Source organism: Motacilla alba, chromosome 14 (assembly GCF_015832195.1).
Source record: "Motacilla alba alba isolate MOTALB_02 chromosome 14, Motacilla_alba_V1.0_pri, whole genome shotgun sequence".
NCBI classification, from domain to species: domain Eukaryota; kingdom Metazoa; phylum Chordata; class Aves; order Passeriformes; family Motacillidae; genus Motacilla; species Motacilla alba.
Window position 1 is genome coordinate 12,862,283 of NC_052029.1, and position 15,844 is coordinate 12,878,126.

The following is a 15,844-nucleotide window of genomic DNA, read 5'->3' on the forward strand; positions in this document are numbered from 1 at the left end:
CCTCCATGTGAGCACTGCAGTGCACCCACCTGGATGGGCTGGACCCTCTTTCAGAGTTTTTCTCATTCATATTTTGACTTTCCACCCATTCTTGATTTTTGGTTGAGCATCCTCCCATGGTGACACCTTTTGCCTTCCCGCTCAGCAGCCACCACTCACCCACCCATTTTTCAAAGCTTTCCAGCAGCAATCTGTTCTTTAGCACAGTCTTATCCCTGCTTGACCTTTTATTGTTTAAGCTTTACACTGTTATGTTTTACACAATAATAGACAACAAGATTGCCCCAGAGCCTTTTTCAACAGTCTTTTGGTTTCTTTGGTTTGTTTGGTTTGTTTTTTTTTCTTTTTGGAACACAACTTGAAAATGACAAATGCCTCCTGATTTGTCTCAGAGAAATGAAATAGTTCACCTGTGGAAGGAGGGAGCATTTTACAGCATCCTTGTTAGCCAAGGAAAGATTCCCTGAGTTATAAATTGTATCTGGAAGAAAACTTTGAACAGAAATTGCTTGGACATTACTCTTTATTTAAGTGATTAAAACCGAAAGCATCATCTTGATTTGCATAAAATAAGCATCTGGATTGAAAACCTCTTCCTTCTGCATTTTTTGGAAAGATGAACTAGCAAGCAGACATTTCTAGTGGGAAAAACCTTCTACTTCCTAACTTCTTGGTTTGAAATGTACATATACATACATCATGTACATATACAGACCCAAAAAACCACCAGAAAGACTCTCTAAATTTGAAATTTTTATTCTGTAAAATCTTTTATAAATCACATCCTTTCTGCTGACTTCTAGAAAATTTCAGTGAAAGCAAGAGCTTTTGTTTTCAAACCAATCATTGCCCCTCTGTCCTTTATGCAGCATTGAGAACCTAAAGGTGAAACTAGCAATGAACCTTGGTGAAGGGAACAACTCTGATTTTAACTGATCCCTGTAAGAAAAATTCTGAGAGAGTGAGAAGAGTGAAGCACAAGTCACAGCTCCAGCCTTGTTCAAGCTCGCAGTGCTTTGGTTGCATCCCCTGTTGCCATGGCATTTGTAGCCCCAAAGTCCTGGTGAGCTGCACATCCTTCACTCTGCATCCACGTGGGGATGGTGGATTTGGCAGGGTGAGATGAATGGAACACACCTGGCCCTTGTTCCTCCTCCAGACCATGTTGGAGGTTATTTGGGGAAGCAGCAACAGAGAAATGCTTGCCTGGGAAGCAATCTGGAATGTGCACTCCTCTTCGTTTACCTCCTCCTTTCTTCCCAGAATAATTACTGAGGTTACATGTAGTCTCTTGGTAATTTCCCAGATGTGTTGTAAGGTTTTTTCCTTGTCAGTACCCACTTATCAAGCTTAAACTCTAATTATACTTATCAGTGCTGAAAATTGCCTATTATCACTACTTAAACTCCTGCTAATTGTAAGAAATACTTTCTTAGCAAACTGTTAGATGATTTTACTTACCATCTAGATGTAATACGCTCCACTTGATTTCTATTTTCGCTTTGAAACTCCCTCTTATTTTTTCATCTGTGTGGCTGTTCCAGGGGTGAGCAAAGTGGTGACTGTGGACATTAAGGGGAACTGGCAGCGCTGGCTGAAGGTCCGGGATCTCACCAAGGGCATGACCTATTTATTCCGAGTGCAAGCCCGAACCATCGCCTATGGACCTGAACTGCAAGCCAACATCACAGCTGGGCCAGCAGAAGGTGAGGGGGACTATAAAAGCAAATCATAAGTCACAGATCACTTCTACAAACACAGGGCACCAGCAGGGAATGGTGCACTCAGGGCTTCACGTGAATTTCCAGCCCCAAGGAGAAGCTGAGTCACGGGATGTGATTCAGTGCATTTCACAACTGTCCTGAGAAACATGTTTCCTTTTTTTCCTGAAACCTAGAAGTTTCATGTGAATAAACAAAACACTGTAAATAAATCATAATGCAAACAGGCCAGCCAGGGATTTCCAAGCTGCAGCCTGACAGCGCAGTGCATAATTCTGACTGTACTGCTCTGCAGTGGGAGGCAGAACTGGAGTAGCTGCCGAAACCAGCAGAGGCTCCTGGATGCAAAACCAGAAAGAATTGACAATTGTTCTCTCCTGACACGTTGGCTTATGCAGAGGGAGAGATCTGTGGATTTCCTGCTGTGTCAAGAGCAGCTGCAGGGCAGCGTTCCCTGCTTGGTTCAGTGCCTGTACTCAGAGCTGGTTTTCTTATTTGATCAGTGACTTTGATAAACAGATAATCCAACAAGGTAAATGATACCAGCCTGTCAGATAAGTCACAGAGCATCGGTGCAGTGGTCACAGCTCTGTTTGTTTCCCACTTCCAGTCTAACTCTCACACCACACCACAGACCAAGTGTAGATCAGGAATCCTTTCTAACGTGGCCGTGGCATCTTCCCAAGCCAATGGGCAGTGCCTGTCCACATGAATCTCTCCATGAACCTCACAGGCTTTCACCTCTGAAATGAGAAACAGCAGTGGCAATGGATAAAATGAGAGTCCTTTTTCTCTTGCCTTCTTAACAGCAGGTGTAACCTTCGTAACAGAAGGTGTAACCCCCCCCTTATTCTTGAGGGTTATCCCCTGTAGGGCCATGAGTTGGACTTTGATGATCTAGTGGGTCCCTTCCAACTCAGGATGTTCTGTGATCCTATGACCTGTAAACCCCATTGATATGTAACTGCTGGTGCTGGAGCTAGTGAAACAATCAGGTCAGTAGCCCATAGAGCTGGTTTATGTTGCATGTTTGTTGACCAACACTGCGAGGTAATTTCTCCCCTCTCTCAGCAGAAGCAATTCATGCTGCAGTTTAATGCCACCTTCATTTGTTACTCTCTTTTCCTCCTTCAGGGTCTCCTGGCTCCCCTCAGGAAATCCTGGTGACAAAATCTGCTTCTGGTCTGACACTGCAATGGACTGAGGGAGATTCAGGAGAAAAACCCACAACTGGCTACATCATAGAGGCACGACCCTCAGGTGAGCCCCAGGAAATGCAGGGAGTTTGATGTCATCAGTTCCCTTCCTTCAGCCCCTGCTGAAGTGGAGAGGTTGTTTGTCATCCCAGTAAGGTAATGGGATTTTGGGAGAGAACGTGTTTCCAGCCAGTATTAAGATGTTACTGGTTTATTATGTAGTTTAGCATATTTTCTCCTCTTTAGGAGTAGTCACAGAAAATTACCCCGGCTACTCTGGCTTTCACTGTGCTACATCACTGGAAAATCATCCAACAGATGAACTAATATAGTTAATAATTAAAACTCATTTAAATGCTTACAGCATCTTTCAGGAGCAAGGACTAATAAGTATTTGCGAGCTATATTTTGAGGACCACAGATAGAAATCTGTCTCCTTCTGCAGCAGAGCACAGCAGCTAATTACTGTTTTAATGTTAATAATAGGGCCAGGGCTTCAGCAGCACATACACATTTCTTCCCCCATTTGTTCTGCAGGGAGAGCGTTGAGGCAGGGGGAAGGAATCCCCCATCACCAGTTTTCCTTGGTGCTTTCCCAGAGCTCCATTGCTTCTGGGATTTGCATCTTAGTGAAGCTGTTCTCTGCTTTTTTTTTTTTCCACAATGTTCCCCCACTTGGACAAGGTAATTTTAAAAGTCAGTGTGTGCTCCAGCCTGCTCACAGCTTGGTACCCCTTGGAAATTCAAAAAGCACAGATTTCCTGGGAACTAAGTCATTAAGGAAAGCCAGTGAGTGCTGCCAGGCCTCTGTGTAATCTCCCTTGATAACTTCCCTCCACTCTGACAGGGGATGTTGATAACCACTCTCTGGGTACAGTTTTCCAGCTGGTGATACCTGCACCAGCTCCTTGTTCCACGCAGGCCGTGTCTGAATGTCACCAAGTCAAAAGCTTTGCTGAAGTCAGGATAGATGATGTCTGCTCTTTTTCCTCTATTGACAAGGTCTGCTACTCTGTCACAGAAGGAAATTAGACATGATCTATACTTGACATAACCATCTTGGCTGCTGGTTCTTTCTTTTTCACTTCTAGGTGCTTGCACATTGCTTGATTATATATTGATTAAATGAATGCTTATCTGTTTGATTATATAGAAACTTGTTTGTGTCTTGAATGTGAGGTTGCATTTAAAACCAATGATTTTAATTACATTTAACCAGACCAGTAAGAAAATTATTGAGGTCATCTCTGAAGATGCAGATTTCCATACCTGCATCTGGTAGAATTTGCTCTGTAGTGAGGCTCTGCTCTGATCCTAAAAATTCTTTCTTATTTCTGTCATTTAACTTGACAATTGCTTTCAAAATAAAAGCAAGGGAAATACATGCCTTCTCAAAGCACTGGGGTTTCCCAGAGTGATCAAGTTTGCTTTCAGTTGGAGGCATGACACTGCTGTGCTTTTATTTCACCTACATCAGCTTTTTGAGCTCTGTCCTTATTTCTTCAGAGGTAAAAAATATTTTCTTATTTGAACAGCACTGTTAGCAAGTTAAACCAAACCTGTTCATTTAAAATCACTTACCAGCTTACATTTCCCCCAGACAGGTTTTCTGTGAGTCAGAGTATTTTAGGGGGAAGCCTGCAGCCCATGTACAGATTGTCTGCAAGCTTGGAAATCCAGCTCGTGCGAGTGGTGACATTGGAAACTCATCCACTCAACAACTCCCCGTTGGATGTGAACAAACATTTCACAGCTCACGGCTAAGGATGTAGGATTTGGGACCCACTCCTTTTGAGCAGGAAGAAAATAGTCCCTCCAAGGCAGGTCTGAGCTGCATTAACCCTGGGTCACTTCTGCTGGCCCCACTCCACTGATCCTGGAAACTCAAACAAGAGGTCTTATTCTCCTGCTCTTGCAACCTGACTGTTGAGGCATTTAATTCCTCTTCAGATTATTTTAATCCTATTCATGCTGCTGTAGCAAATGAACTAGGCATTTGTATGCTGGATTCTCATCCTTGGTTCTGGTTGCAGCTGTAGGAAGCGTGAAATGTGATCCAGGAGAGGAGACAGACTAATTGGAAGATTTGCTTATTCCACCCAAGCGCTGGCTTCCTCTCTGTGCTGCTTTTCTTCCTCATCTCTGCACAGAAGAGTCTGAAACCTGAATTACGAGCTTAACAAAAGCAGCGAACTAATTCTTCCTCTCAGGGCTGGTCATTCAGAGCAGCTCCTGTTTTAACATCATTCTAAGAATTAGCTTTTGCATGTTAATTTATGCAGGCAGTAGAGAGCAGATTGGAGCAACCTTTGTTTTTAAGGAGGAGTGTTCCAAGAGAAGAGCAGTTGACTTGTGCTCTTCACATAAAATTAAGAAAGGAAAAGATATTTATCCTTCTGAGGTCAAAAAAGGGGGCGTTGAGCAGACAGATGAAAAGCTTTAGCTTGTTGCCAATATTTAAATGCAATACCACTACCTTAGTGTTTCACATCTCAAGTGTCATCTGTTATAGGCCTCATTACCCCAAACGTTAAATGCTGTATCATCTCATTTTCCCTGCTGTAGCTCCCTGCCAAGACTCTTCCATCAGGGCAGGAGGATGGCTTTCTGTCAGAAATGGCAAACCCTACTCCCTTTTGTCACTTCCCTTTGAATTTTTCGGAGCCCTGCTGTGTCTCCCAGGGCTCCTCTGCCCTGCTGGGTTTAGCAATGGTGGCAGCAGGCAGCTGAGACTGCTCATTTGATTTCCCCGTTTCTCTGCTGGCTTTATGGAAGGTGACCAGGCTCAGTACCTCCTCTGCATTTTGAGTACACTCACACACAGGGATGAGGCAGGCAAGCCAATATTTTTTTTCCAGAGTGATCTGTGCTAGAGGAAGACATTACAGAAACAGAAGAGTTTTTCTTTTCCTTCAACTTCTTTGTCCTTAGAGAAATGGATTCCAGTTTAGCTCCTTGTGCATTACAAGAAATGCAATTAAGCAGGCTCTGTCTCTGCCACTGTAAGTGCTCCCCAGACATCAGCTGGGCTGGCTGAGGAACGGGGAATAGATTGTGCCCTCAGCCTTTATATACAGAGCAAAAGACAAATGGCACAGTGATGTTAAGGTTCCCAGTGCTGCTGGGAGGAATGGAGAAGCTGGCTTCGCCCCTCTTTTCCCAGATCCAGGTGCCACCCAAAGGTTCCTGTCACTGTGTTTTAGTGGTGGGCATGTGTCCTGTGCATTCCCAGCAGTCTCACCCAGAGCTACCTTCCCAGTGCCCCCTGTCTGCAAAGGAGGTGTTTGTGAAACACCCTGGGGATCCAGAGGCCAGGAGTGCCCCTGGATGTGGAGCTGCCCCATGAGACCTCCATCCATGGATCAGCCTGTGCAGAGCAGCCGTGTAGGTGTTGGGTCAATCTGCCCCACAGAATCATTTAGATTGGAAAAGACCCTCAAGGTCATCAAGTCCAACCATAAACCAAACTCTCCCACATGCACTACTAAACCACGTCCAAAAGTGACACATCTTCCTGGCTTCTGTCGCCTCAGAAAGAGCCTCCCTGACCCAGGACAAATTGAGGGAGATTTCCTTTTCTGCTTGCTCTCCCCAGCACAATTTTGGACTTTGTGTGCTTTTGCCAAGCAGAGGATGATGTCAGGCAACTGGAAGAGAATTGCACCTAAATCGAATGGTCTGGATAGGAGGGCACCTTAAAGATCAGCCAGTTCCATCACCCTGCCATGGGCAGGGACACTTGCTATTATACCTGGTGGCTCCAAGCCCCATCCAACCTGGCCTTGGACACTTTCAGGGGATGGGGCAGCCACAGCTTCTCTGGACAACCTGTACCAGGATGTCACTACCCTCACAGGGAGGAATTTCTCCCTGATATCCCATCCATCCCTGCCCTCTGGCAGTTTGAAGCCATGCTCCTTTGTCCTGTCACTCCATGCCCTTGTAAAAAGTCCCTCTCCAGCTTTCAAGAGATGAGTTCCATGAAGGCAACAGACATTTAGGGAAAGAACCCATCTACTTGGAGTGGGAATTGTCTATCTCATAAATGCCGGGTTTTGCTTCCCACGCCCTGGGGGCAGCTCTCACTTCAGTTTCCTTTCTGGTGTCTTGAGTAGTGTTTTTCCATTTTCTTCCTTTTCTATTTATTTTTAACCAAATGAGGGAGCGCAGTGTCAGACATGGACACGAACCAGCAGAAGTCAGTAAATTCAAAGTGAAGGGTGCAGCTGCATCCCCAGCATCTGCCATGGGGCCTTTTTCTCTTCTGCTGGCCAGCGACACACCAGGGCTGACAGTTTGTCAGCCTTCACTTCCCATTCTTGTCCTTCCACTGCTTTGCATGATAATCCAGCCCTTTGCCTCTGACAAATGCAGCCACGTTTTTAATTGTGTCCTCTGTAGGAGGAACACCAGTGGCTTTCAGCCGGGCCTTAAGTCTCAGCAGCTTCTCCCCTCATAAACCTTCTAATGTGTAATTAGGAGGGAGCTTTATGGTCCAGCTCTCCTGCTCGGAGAGGGGATGGCTGGTGTTTAAAACCCAAATAACTGACAGCTCTCCGAGTCTTGGGTTGTCAGTGGCTGGATTTAGTGGAGCTGGGAGCCTCCCTCGCTGAGTGACAGCTTTATTTAGTGTGGAGACCCTGATTAATGGCCTGTGACGCCGGGCTGGCCCACGGGAGCAGAGCAGCTCCTCTCCAACGTGGGTTGGACACGGCGTTAGGGCAGAGGTGGCTTCACCTTCCTACTCAGATCCTCTCCCTGTGCCTGAACCTCAAGCTCAGATGGGACAGAGGCATCGAGGCTGGGAGGTGAAGAGCAAATCTCCCATCAGCAGGAGTTGGGACGGGGCAGGGCTGGGGAAAACTGACAGAAACAAGGAGCAAAGAAAAATCTTTCTTTTTTTTGAGGAGTGCTCGCTTTTCCATCACACATTTAAGAGGCTGAGTGCCCAGTGAAAGGCCATGGGGAGTGAAGATGGGGACTGATGTGACTGAAAAGAAAAAGCAAGGGCAGCCTCCCTGGGGATGTCCCTCTGAGCCCTGCACCGGAGCCCTGTTTAGTGTTGCAAACTTGCTCTTCCCAGGAGTTTCTAAGAGTTAATACCCAGGTTTCTGAGGGTTAATGTCCCAGCCATGGCATGTGCACCTTTCCTCCCTAAACTGAGCAGAAAATGCTGTGTAAGGTACACTAACGATTTTCTACTGAACTGAAAGGCCAGTCTTTGCTATCACAGGTGACCTTCTAATGAATTCTCTTTCAGCTGAACTTCTAACATTTAGAGCATACCTAGTTTTGAGGATGGGGGAAGAGGTGCACTGAAGGAATTCACAAGTCTGTGTTCAATATTTAATCTCAAAGTTGACTACTGGAATAAAGTGATTTTTTTAGTTTGGATATATCTGATTGTGATCATTGTTTACAAAGAGGGGTCTGGATGTTCCAGATGGATATAAGATAAATTAATTGAGGCTCTGGAATTAAAAATCTGGCTGGCCAGGGCTTGGGAAGCCACAGGCTATGCTGTACTTAAGGATCAGCAGTAGGGAAGATGTAGGACATCTGTCCACTGTAGCTGCATCAGCACCTCTCTGGGACCCCAGGGATAATGAGCTGGGTCCCATTTTAGGATCATTAAGGTTGGAAAAGACCTCCAAGATCATCAAGTCCAACCATTAAGTCAGCACTGACAGACCTACCCCAGGGGAAAAAAAACCAAAGTTTTGACAAAGATTCTTTCAGTGAATGAAAGGGAGATGGGCCAGTGACCACGTGGCCACCAGCCAGAGCATCTCTGAGTCCCTGTGAGACAGAAATACCTCTGAAGAAGCATTCACCAGCATCCTTTGCTGCCCCACACCATCACCACCATAGCCAAGGGGACAGAGAGGAGGAAATGCAATGCTGACCTCTCAGGGATGGTTTTCCCAACTTACTGCAAGCTTCACAAAGCACTTAAATTTACACTTCTTGGTCTGTTGGGTTTTCTGCATTGTGCACCCTGATAGGTTTGAGAAAATGAGTGAGAGTGTGTGTGTCTGAACAGTTGTGTTTGTTGTAATGAGTGCTGAACATTCACTTTTATTGTTGCTTTTTCTTCCCCTATTTAAGTGGCTTTGAATGCAAACAAATTGCTTTTCAGACAATTCACAATGGGCTCAAATTCTCTTATTGCTGTTTACAAATGTGTTTATGAAAGCTTAGGCAATTCTAGCAAATATGGCAATATTTTATAGTCGTGAGATGCATCTTCTGAGTATTGGTGGCTGCAACAATCCAACTTTGAAAATGCATCCCTCACTCCACCTTCCATTCAGAGAAACTAAATCCCAAACTCCTGTTTTTATTACATTGTAACTTTACGTGGTAAAATAATCTCAGCTTCTATTGCCCTGTAAAAGGGAAGTCAATATTTTATCTCTTGTTTTATAGCCATTGTAATACCCTGCTAATACATAACAATGGTACATTATGATAACTTCATTATAGTCTGATCATGCTGGTGAATAATGCATTGGTCCGAGTTTTAAGCATGGCAGGAAAATTACCTATTTTTATTGTTCTTTGGTGTTTCTCAAATGCAGCTGGAACAATAACAATCCAGCCTGCTTTTTGCATCTGCTGAGACTGCCAATCCTCCTGACCAGAAAAGCTGTAGTTTGGGGCTGTTACTCATTGTGTGTGTCACCAGACGTGCAGCGCGGTGCAAATCACTGAGCCAATATTTACTGGTGCCAAAGCTAAAACATTCGCATGGAAATGCACCTGCAGTGTTAATCAATCCATCTTTGCTGCTATTCCCTGTGGCACAGGAGCAGGCTGAGGGCCAGACCTCGCTCTGTTACACCAGCACAGTTCTGGAATCGCTGCAGAGACTCCAATTAGGTTACACTCAGGTAAAGGCAAAGCAAATGAGAACAGATTCCTGCCTCACTCTGCAGCAGCAGAACGAGTCACTGAGGGTAACAGTGCTGGCTCCTGCTTTATTGTTACCTTGATAACACCTCGAGCTGCAGAAGTCCTGCTGCTGTCGAGCCGCGCAGTGCAGACGAGTGTCTTTCAAAGCAGGCAGCTCCCACACTGAAGTCGTGTCTGTGGAGAGGTTATCATCCTATTCCCACTGCTGTGGGACATGGAGAGAAAAATAGATATTGTTGGAACAGCTTTGATGGCTTAAAGTAAAAGCCCAATGGGATGCTTGTGAGGTCAGGTCTGTGAGATGCTGAGCAGGTGAGCTGAGGATTTAGCCCCATGTGTAGACAGAGACTCCATTTTCTCAGCAGAAATGCTGGGCACCAATTTTTACTGGGAAGTTAATCAGTCAGATTAATGTTTGATTCCTGCCCTCAAAATTTTTGAGTAGTAGCAATAAATTCTAGTTGGTTTTGTTGCTGCTGGTACCAGCATCCATCTCATTGAAAGTTCATTCCATTGTAGTCAAGTGAATGTGAGGTTACAGGTGTGGATCAGAGATGGGAATGGTGCCTGGTCAGGATGTGAATCAGGATTAATGTAATTATGGCTGTGGAGAGCCAAGATTACCCTACTGAAATGTTCCCATCAGAATGGCATTGTGCTTCTAACAACTTCAACAGCTTTATAAAAATAAACAAAATTAATTTCTGTTTAAAACTGCAGAGCACAGAGTGCAGCACCAGCTCTGTGCCATGCAAAGGACACAACACCGTTGCTGTGAATGGAGTCAGCAGCCCTCCAGTGACACCAGTCCCCTGGCACCAGCTCACACAAGGCCACAGAGCCTCCCAGGACTTATATTAGTCCAAACCTCACTTGAGTGCTTCAACAGCAAAGCAAATTTTGCAATGTAAAAGGCAGGCAAAACCTTTGTGATCAGGACTCGTTAATGTTGCCTTGGGTTTACGTGAGCTGTCAAATGGCAGATGTGCTGGTGGGTGACCTTACCCAATCAGGAGAGAGTGGCAGCTGCTCCAGCCAGCTCAGGTCTCTGTGGGTGCTGCTGCTGATTTTAGAGACCTCTTCCATCAGGGCTATGAAAAGCTCCCACCCTGAATTAATGCGTTCACAGATGGGGCTTGCAGGGCATTCTGACATTTGTGTGAAGCACAGGGCAGCCTCCAGGTGAGTGTGTCCCTGCCTGTGGCTCCAGCACACCATTGGTGACAACCTCCCTCACTGGGCAGGTGGAAGTGCCAGGGCACACAGCTGATGCCATTTCTCTCCTTGCTGCTCTCCTAGATGAAGGGCTCTGGGATATGTTTGTGAAGGACATCCCTCGCAGCGCCACCTCCTACACAGTGGGCCTGGACAAACTCAGACAAGGAGTCACCTATGAATTTCGGGTGGTGGCTGTCAACGAGTTTGGCTATGGAGAGCCAAGTGTTCCTTCTGTGGCAGTATCAGGTAAACATGGATTTTTTTTTTTTAAGTCTTTTTCAATGGAATTTCCCGAGGCTGAGGGAGTAGAGGGGGAAAAGAAACAAATCAGACTCTCTAGTTGCAGCAAATAATCAAGGGCAGCTTGTTTTCACTTGTTTTAGGATAAAACTGGAGTAATACAGCGGTGAATTAAGGTTTGAAATTACAGTATGTTTGATTCTCAAGAGAAAAAATGTGCATGTGCCATTTTTAAGCTTGATAAAGAACCCACTCAGAGTGTTTATGTCAGATCTCTTGTCATAAGACTAATTTGTAGAGTCTGCAATTTGTTTGCTTTTTCTCCATTCTCAGTCTGGTTTTTGTTTGCTCTGCTTTCTTTTTTTGGTTTTTTTTTTGTTTGTTTTTTTTTTTTTATTCTGGACTCTGATAAACATTTTCTGTGTTACTCTGTATTTAGCTCTCACAAATACAGAAGTGTAGTTTCACATTATTCCCGACAATCCTCTGTGCTGGCAGTCCTGCTCCAGTGTGATGCCTCCAGTCCCCCTCCACCAGAACAGCTCATTTGTGATGCTCTGGAGCTCTTCCCACTCTCCCTGCCCTCCTGTGCTTACTCCCAGTAACCAGGCTATGACCTAAATGTGCTTCCCAAATCTCTGTGAGCAGCCCAGCCCCCCGGTTTTCTGAAGGAGCTTGAACACCTTGAAAATCAAATTCCTCTCAGCTTGCCTGGGCTGGGCAGCTGGAATGCCTTGGCCTGTGGTGAGGTGAGAGACCTTGCCCTTGGGAAGGCTTGGCTGGCTCTCCTTTTACCCTGCTCTACTCCAGGTTGCTTTTGAGCCATCAGTTTCATCCTTGCTGTGTCAGCAAAGACAAGGGGAATAAAAGAACCTGATAAAGCGGCTTTGTGATTCAAAATTCTGGAGAGTCCTGAGGACCTGGCAGTGCTCCAGTATCTGGAGTGGCTTTTATCTCTTTGCTGCTCCAGTGAAAGGCATGAACACCATTCAGCAACTCCCCAGCAGGCAGGAGAAGCAAGTGCTGCTCTCACCATCGTGGCTGCTGCGCTTGTCCTGACACAATTAACCACTTACCCCGGGAGAGCTTCCATGGATTTCACTCTGAGTGCTACCCCAGCTTTTCTTCTTCAGGACAAGGGCATGGACAGCCCACTTCAAACACCAAGAGTCAGCGTTTTTCCTGTCTGGGGTTTCAGAGAGGCTGTAACACAGTGTAAAGGACCAGCAATCATGTCAGTCTTTCCTTTGCTCGAAGACATTATTCCTCTGAAGCAGGGCATGCGTCTCCTGTGATGCTTTCTATAAATAAACTGCTTGTTTGTAAGTTCTTCACTTGAACAGGACTATTTAATTCGCCCCCTTTTGATGCTTCAGTGTTGCTCTCAAATTGCTGCATGAAAGTAAGAGGCTTCCATTGAGATTCACAGTCATAAAAGTATAAAGCATTTTAGGCTGGCCACTTCAGCTGGCACAGGGAGGTATAAATTGCCCTGAATCTGCTCATCCCAGCATGGCTTGTGCAGTTTGTCTCTAGGATTTGATTGGCCTGGACTGGCCTCCTAGCAAAGAAGGAGCATGGCTGTTTTTCCCTACTGCAGAGTACCCAGTGATCTGGAACAAATTTGAGCTCGTATCGTCGGGCTTAAAACAGACTTTTATTCAGATCCAGGCTTGGGACAGTTAGGGAAAGAAGGTTTGGTGATAGTGAGGGGTTGAGTTGTTCTCCTGGCATCGCCCATTCGTGCCAGGTGGTGTTCCACCTTAAGGACTACTGGGAAATTATGTCAACTGCTGGCTCGTGCTCAGAAGCTGCTCTGTTTTCCAAAGCTGAGGGAGCTCAAGGGAGGACAAAGAGAATATCACTGCAAGAAAACAACAGTACTTATTACTTTAAACCAAGACTGGCGAGGTAACTCTGGAAAGGGGAAGTTGGTGTCATTTTGTGTTTCCACTTGAGGTCAAATGGGGTGAAATGGCCTGAGACTGCACAAAATCCAGGCAACTGAATTGATATCCCTGTGCTGCACATCAGGCTTGGCTCAGTGGATGGAGAAGTGATATAGAGTAGCAGTGAATGCTGGAAGTTGGAGTTAATGGAGGTACTAAAAGATGCTGAACCGAGTGTGCTTTGTTCCCTGGAACTAGCTGTATTTTTCAAAGAGCCACTGAACAGCATTTTGGCAAGGTAAGCCTCCCAAAAAGTGGAATAATCCTGGGTCATGGCACGTGTATTAGTGTTTCCTTGACCCAGGAGTGCTGAGCCTGCCGTGGTCAATAAATGTAGGTGTGCAGAGCTGTGGGAAGAACCTGCCTCTCTTCTCCTGGTGATAACTTAGCTAAGGGCCTCTGGAGCTGCTCCAGGGGTATGAAAGGTGCTTGTAGAGATGGAACTGGTTGTAGAGAAGCTGTGGCTGCCCCATCCCTGGAAGTGTCCAAGGCCAGGTTGGACAGGGCTTGGAGCAACCCGGGATAGTGGAAGGTGTCCCTGCCCATGGCAGGGGCTGGAACAAGATGAGCTTTAATGTCCCTTCCAACCCAAACCATCCTGGGATTCTGGCTTGGAGCTGTGATATTCTCCTGTTCTCTGCCGTCTTAGAAGGGTCAGCGAGCCCCTCAAGAGTCTGAACCCCCACCCCCCCCTCCTGAGCACCAGTTATTCTCTGTGGGGAACGAGAGAAAATTTGAAAATTTTAAAGGGGCATAAAGAGGAACAGTTATTTGTTTTTTGCTCTTTCAGCACAAACAGAAGCCCCTTTCTATGAGGAGTGGTGGTTTCTGCTGGTGATGGCTCTCTCAAGCCTCATCCTCATCCTGCTGGTGGTGTTTGCATTGGTCCTGCACGGCCAGAGCAAGAAGTACAAGAACTGCAACGGAGGTAAGGCATCATCTCTGTGCTGTGCAAAAGTCCCAAAAGCTCTGGGAACCAGAGATGCCTTTCTCTTGACCCCCTGATTTCCTCAGCAGGGACTGTGTTTAGAGCTATTTTGCTTGGAAGAAGACTTGGAACTTTTTGCTCTCTGGTTTGGTAGAAATGGCTTTTGCCCCTAGCCACACTGGATCAGGGTTTGGACACTGACCAGCCATGGGCTCAGTCAGGACAGACTCTGGAAGTCCCAGGGACTGCAGTAAAAGCCAAGGAGTCTGGGTCAAACACTTGGCAGATAAGGAATACATAAGGAATTAGCTGAGCCTTTGTTTAACTTTGTCATAAATCCCTGATAGATGGGGAGAAGGAGAAAGATTCTGCTTTTCCGTGGCTGTACCAGCGAGGATATTCTAAATCTCTCTGTGTGAGGACTGTATCACAATTCCTTTATATTGAGTGCCCTGCATCTCACATTCCTTCCCTAAGTCAAGCTGCAGTTGCTGGGCTGGGGGCCAAGCAGCCAGGAGGTGTCTTGGTTATCTCGACCTGCTAGATTTTAACATACAGTGAGCATCACGCTTTGAATTTTCCTTTAGTGATGATTTTTACCAGTCTCCTTTCTTGAAGGGAAACAGGAGCTACCTGCTCTGTAACTTGGAATGTCAAATAGTCCCCTTTCAAAAAGCCTCATTCTTGAGCTCTGAATATTGTTTTTATCTTTTCTTCTCCCTACATGGTGAAGTCCTGGGAGGGTTGTTCACATGTGTATTTCTCTGATAGCCTCCTCCACCTGCAGCAGGAAATTTCTCTGATGCCAGGAGGTGCCAGAAAAGGTACATTAATGAAAAGGATCAGGTGGATGGGTCTCTGCACTACCTGTTCTCAGGGATTAATGTAATGAAGTCTTCCAGGCAGTATTTAGTAATTCAGTCCCAAAGTGAAGATCTTCTCTTCCTTTGTAATTCACTTCTAACAACTGTTAGAAATCAGATTTCAGTCCCATGAGATATAAGATGTATGAATACCGTGGCATTTTACCAAGTTAATACTATTATATATTTGTATGCACAGCTCATAGGAAATCTCTCATCTTCTTAGTTTTACTGTGTTTGGGGGACAGACATGAAAAGGCAGGTCTGACCTGTGCTGTCAGATATCCGTGTTCACAGAGCCTTAATGCAGCGCTGAAATTGAAGCTGAGGATAAAGCACCTGTCTGCTGCAAAGTGGCTGCCAGCCCTTCTCCCTGGGACACAGGCTCAGCTCACACCTTTGGGATGACAAAGGAGGAGCACAGGAGAGAACAAGCTCCTGCTGGATCTGATCACAAGAAATAATACACTGGGCTGTATTTTCCTTCTTCTTCCCATCCCGTCCTTGTTCCTGCCTTACACTGTCCAGTGATTTCTCCACACCTGATCCCCACTTCATCTGTGGCCTGGTTTTCCCATTTGCTATCCACTTGCCCTTCCTCTTGCTTTTTTTCCTGCCTTTTTTCTCTCTCCTTCTCCTCTTTTTCTAGTTTTACTTTCACTTGCTTTACTCCAATCAGCGTGGAATGGGATTCACAGCACCTGATTTAGTACATCTTCAGTAGCCACCTCAATTAGTTATCTGGTTTCTATTTATAATCAAAAATGAAGAATAAGCACTTTTGAAGCACAGTTTATCTGTGCTATTTTAGATA

The 15,844-nt window shown here is 45.6% G+C and overlaps 1 protein-coding gene across 7 annotated transcripts in view; it reads left to right on the forward strand.

The window, feature by feature from the left end:
• SDK1 (sidekick cell adhesion molecule 1) overlaps positions 1-15,844 on the forward strand; it is a 387,953-nt gene that overhangs the window by 358,574 nt on the left and 13,535 nt on the right. For all 7 annotated transcript variants that reach the window (XM_038151581.1, XM_038151583.1, XM_038151588.1 and 4 more), the window contains 4 exons: positions 1,545-1,706; positions 2,856-2,981; positions 11,132-11,296; positions 14,030-14,167. In XM_038151581.1, the coding sequence (XP_038007509.1) occupies positions 1,545-1,706; positions 2,856-2,981; positions 11,132-11,296; positions 14,030-14,167 (591 nt within the window). The remainder of the gene's footprint in view (positions 1-1,544; positions 1,707-2,855; positions 2,982-11,131; positions 11,297-14,029; positions 14,168-15,844) is intronic.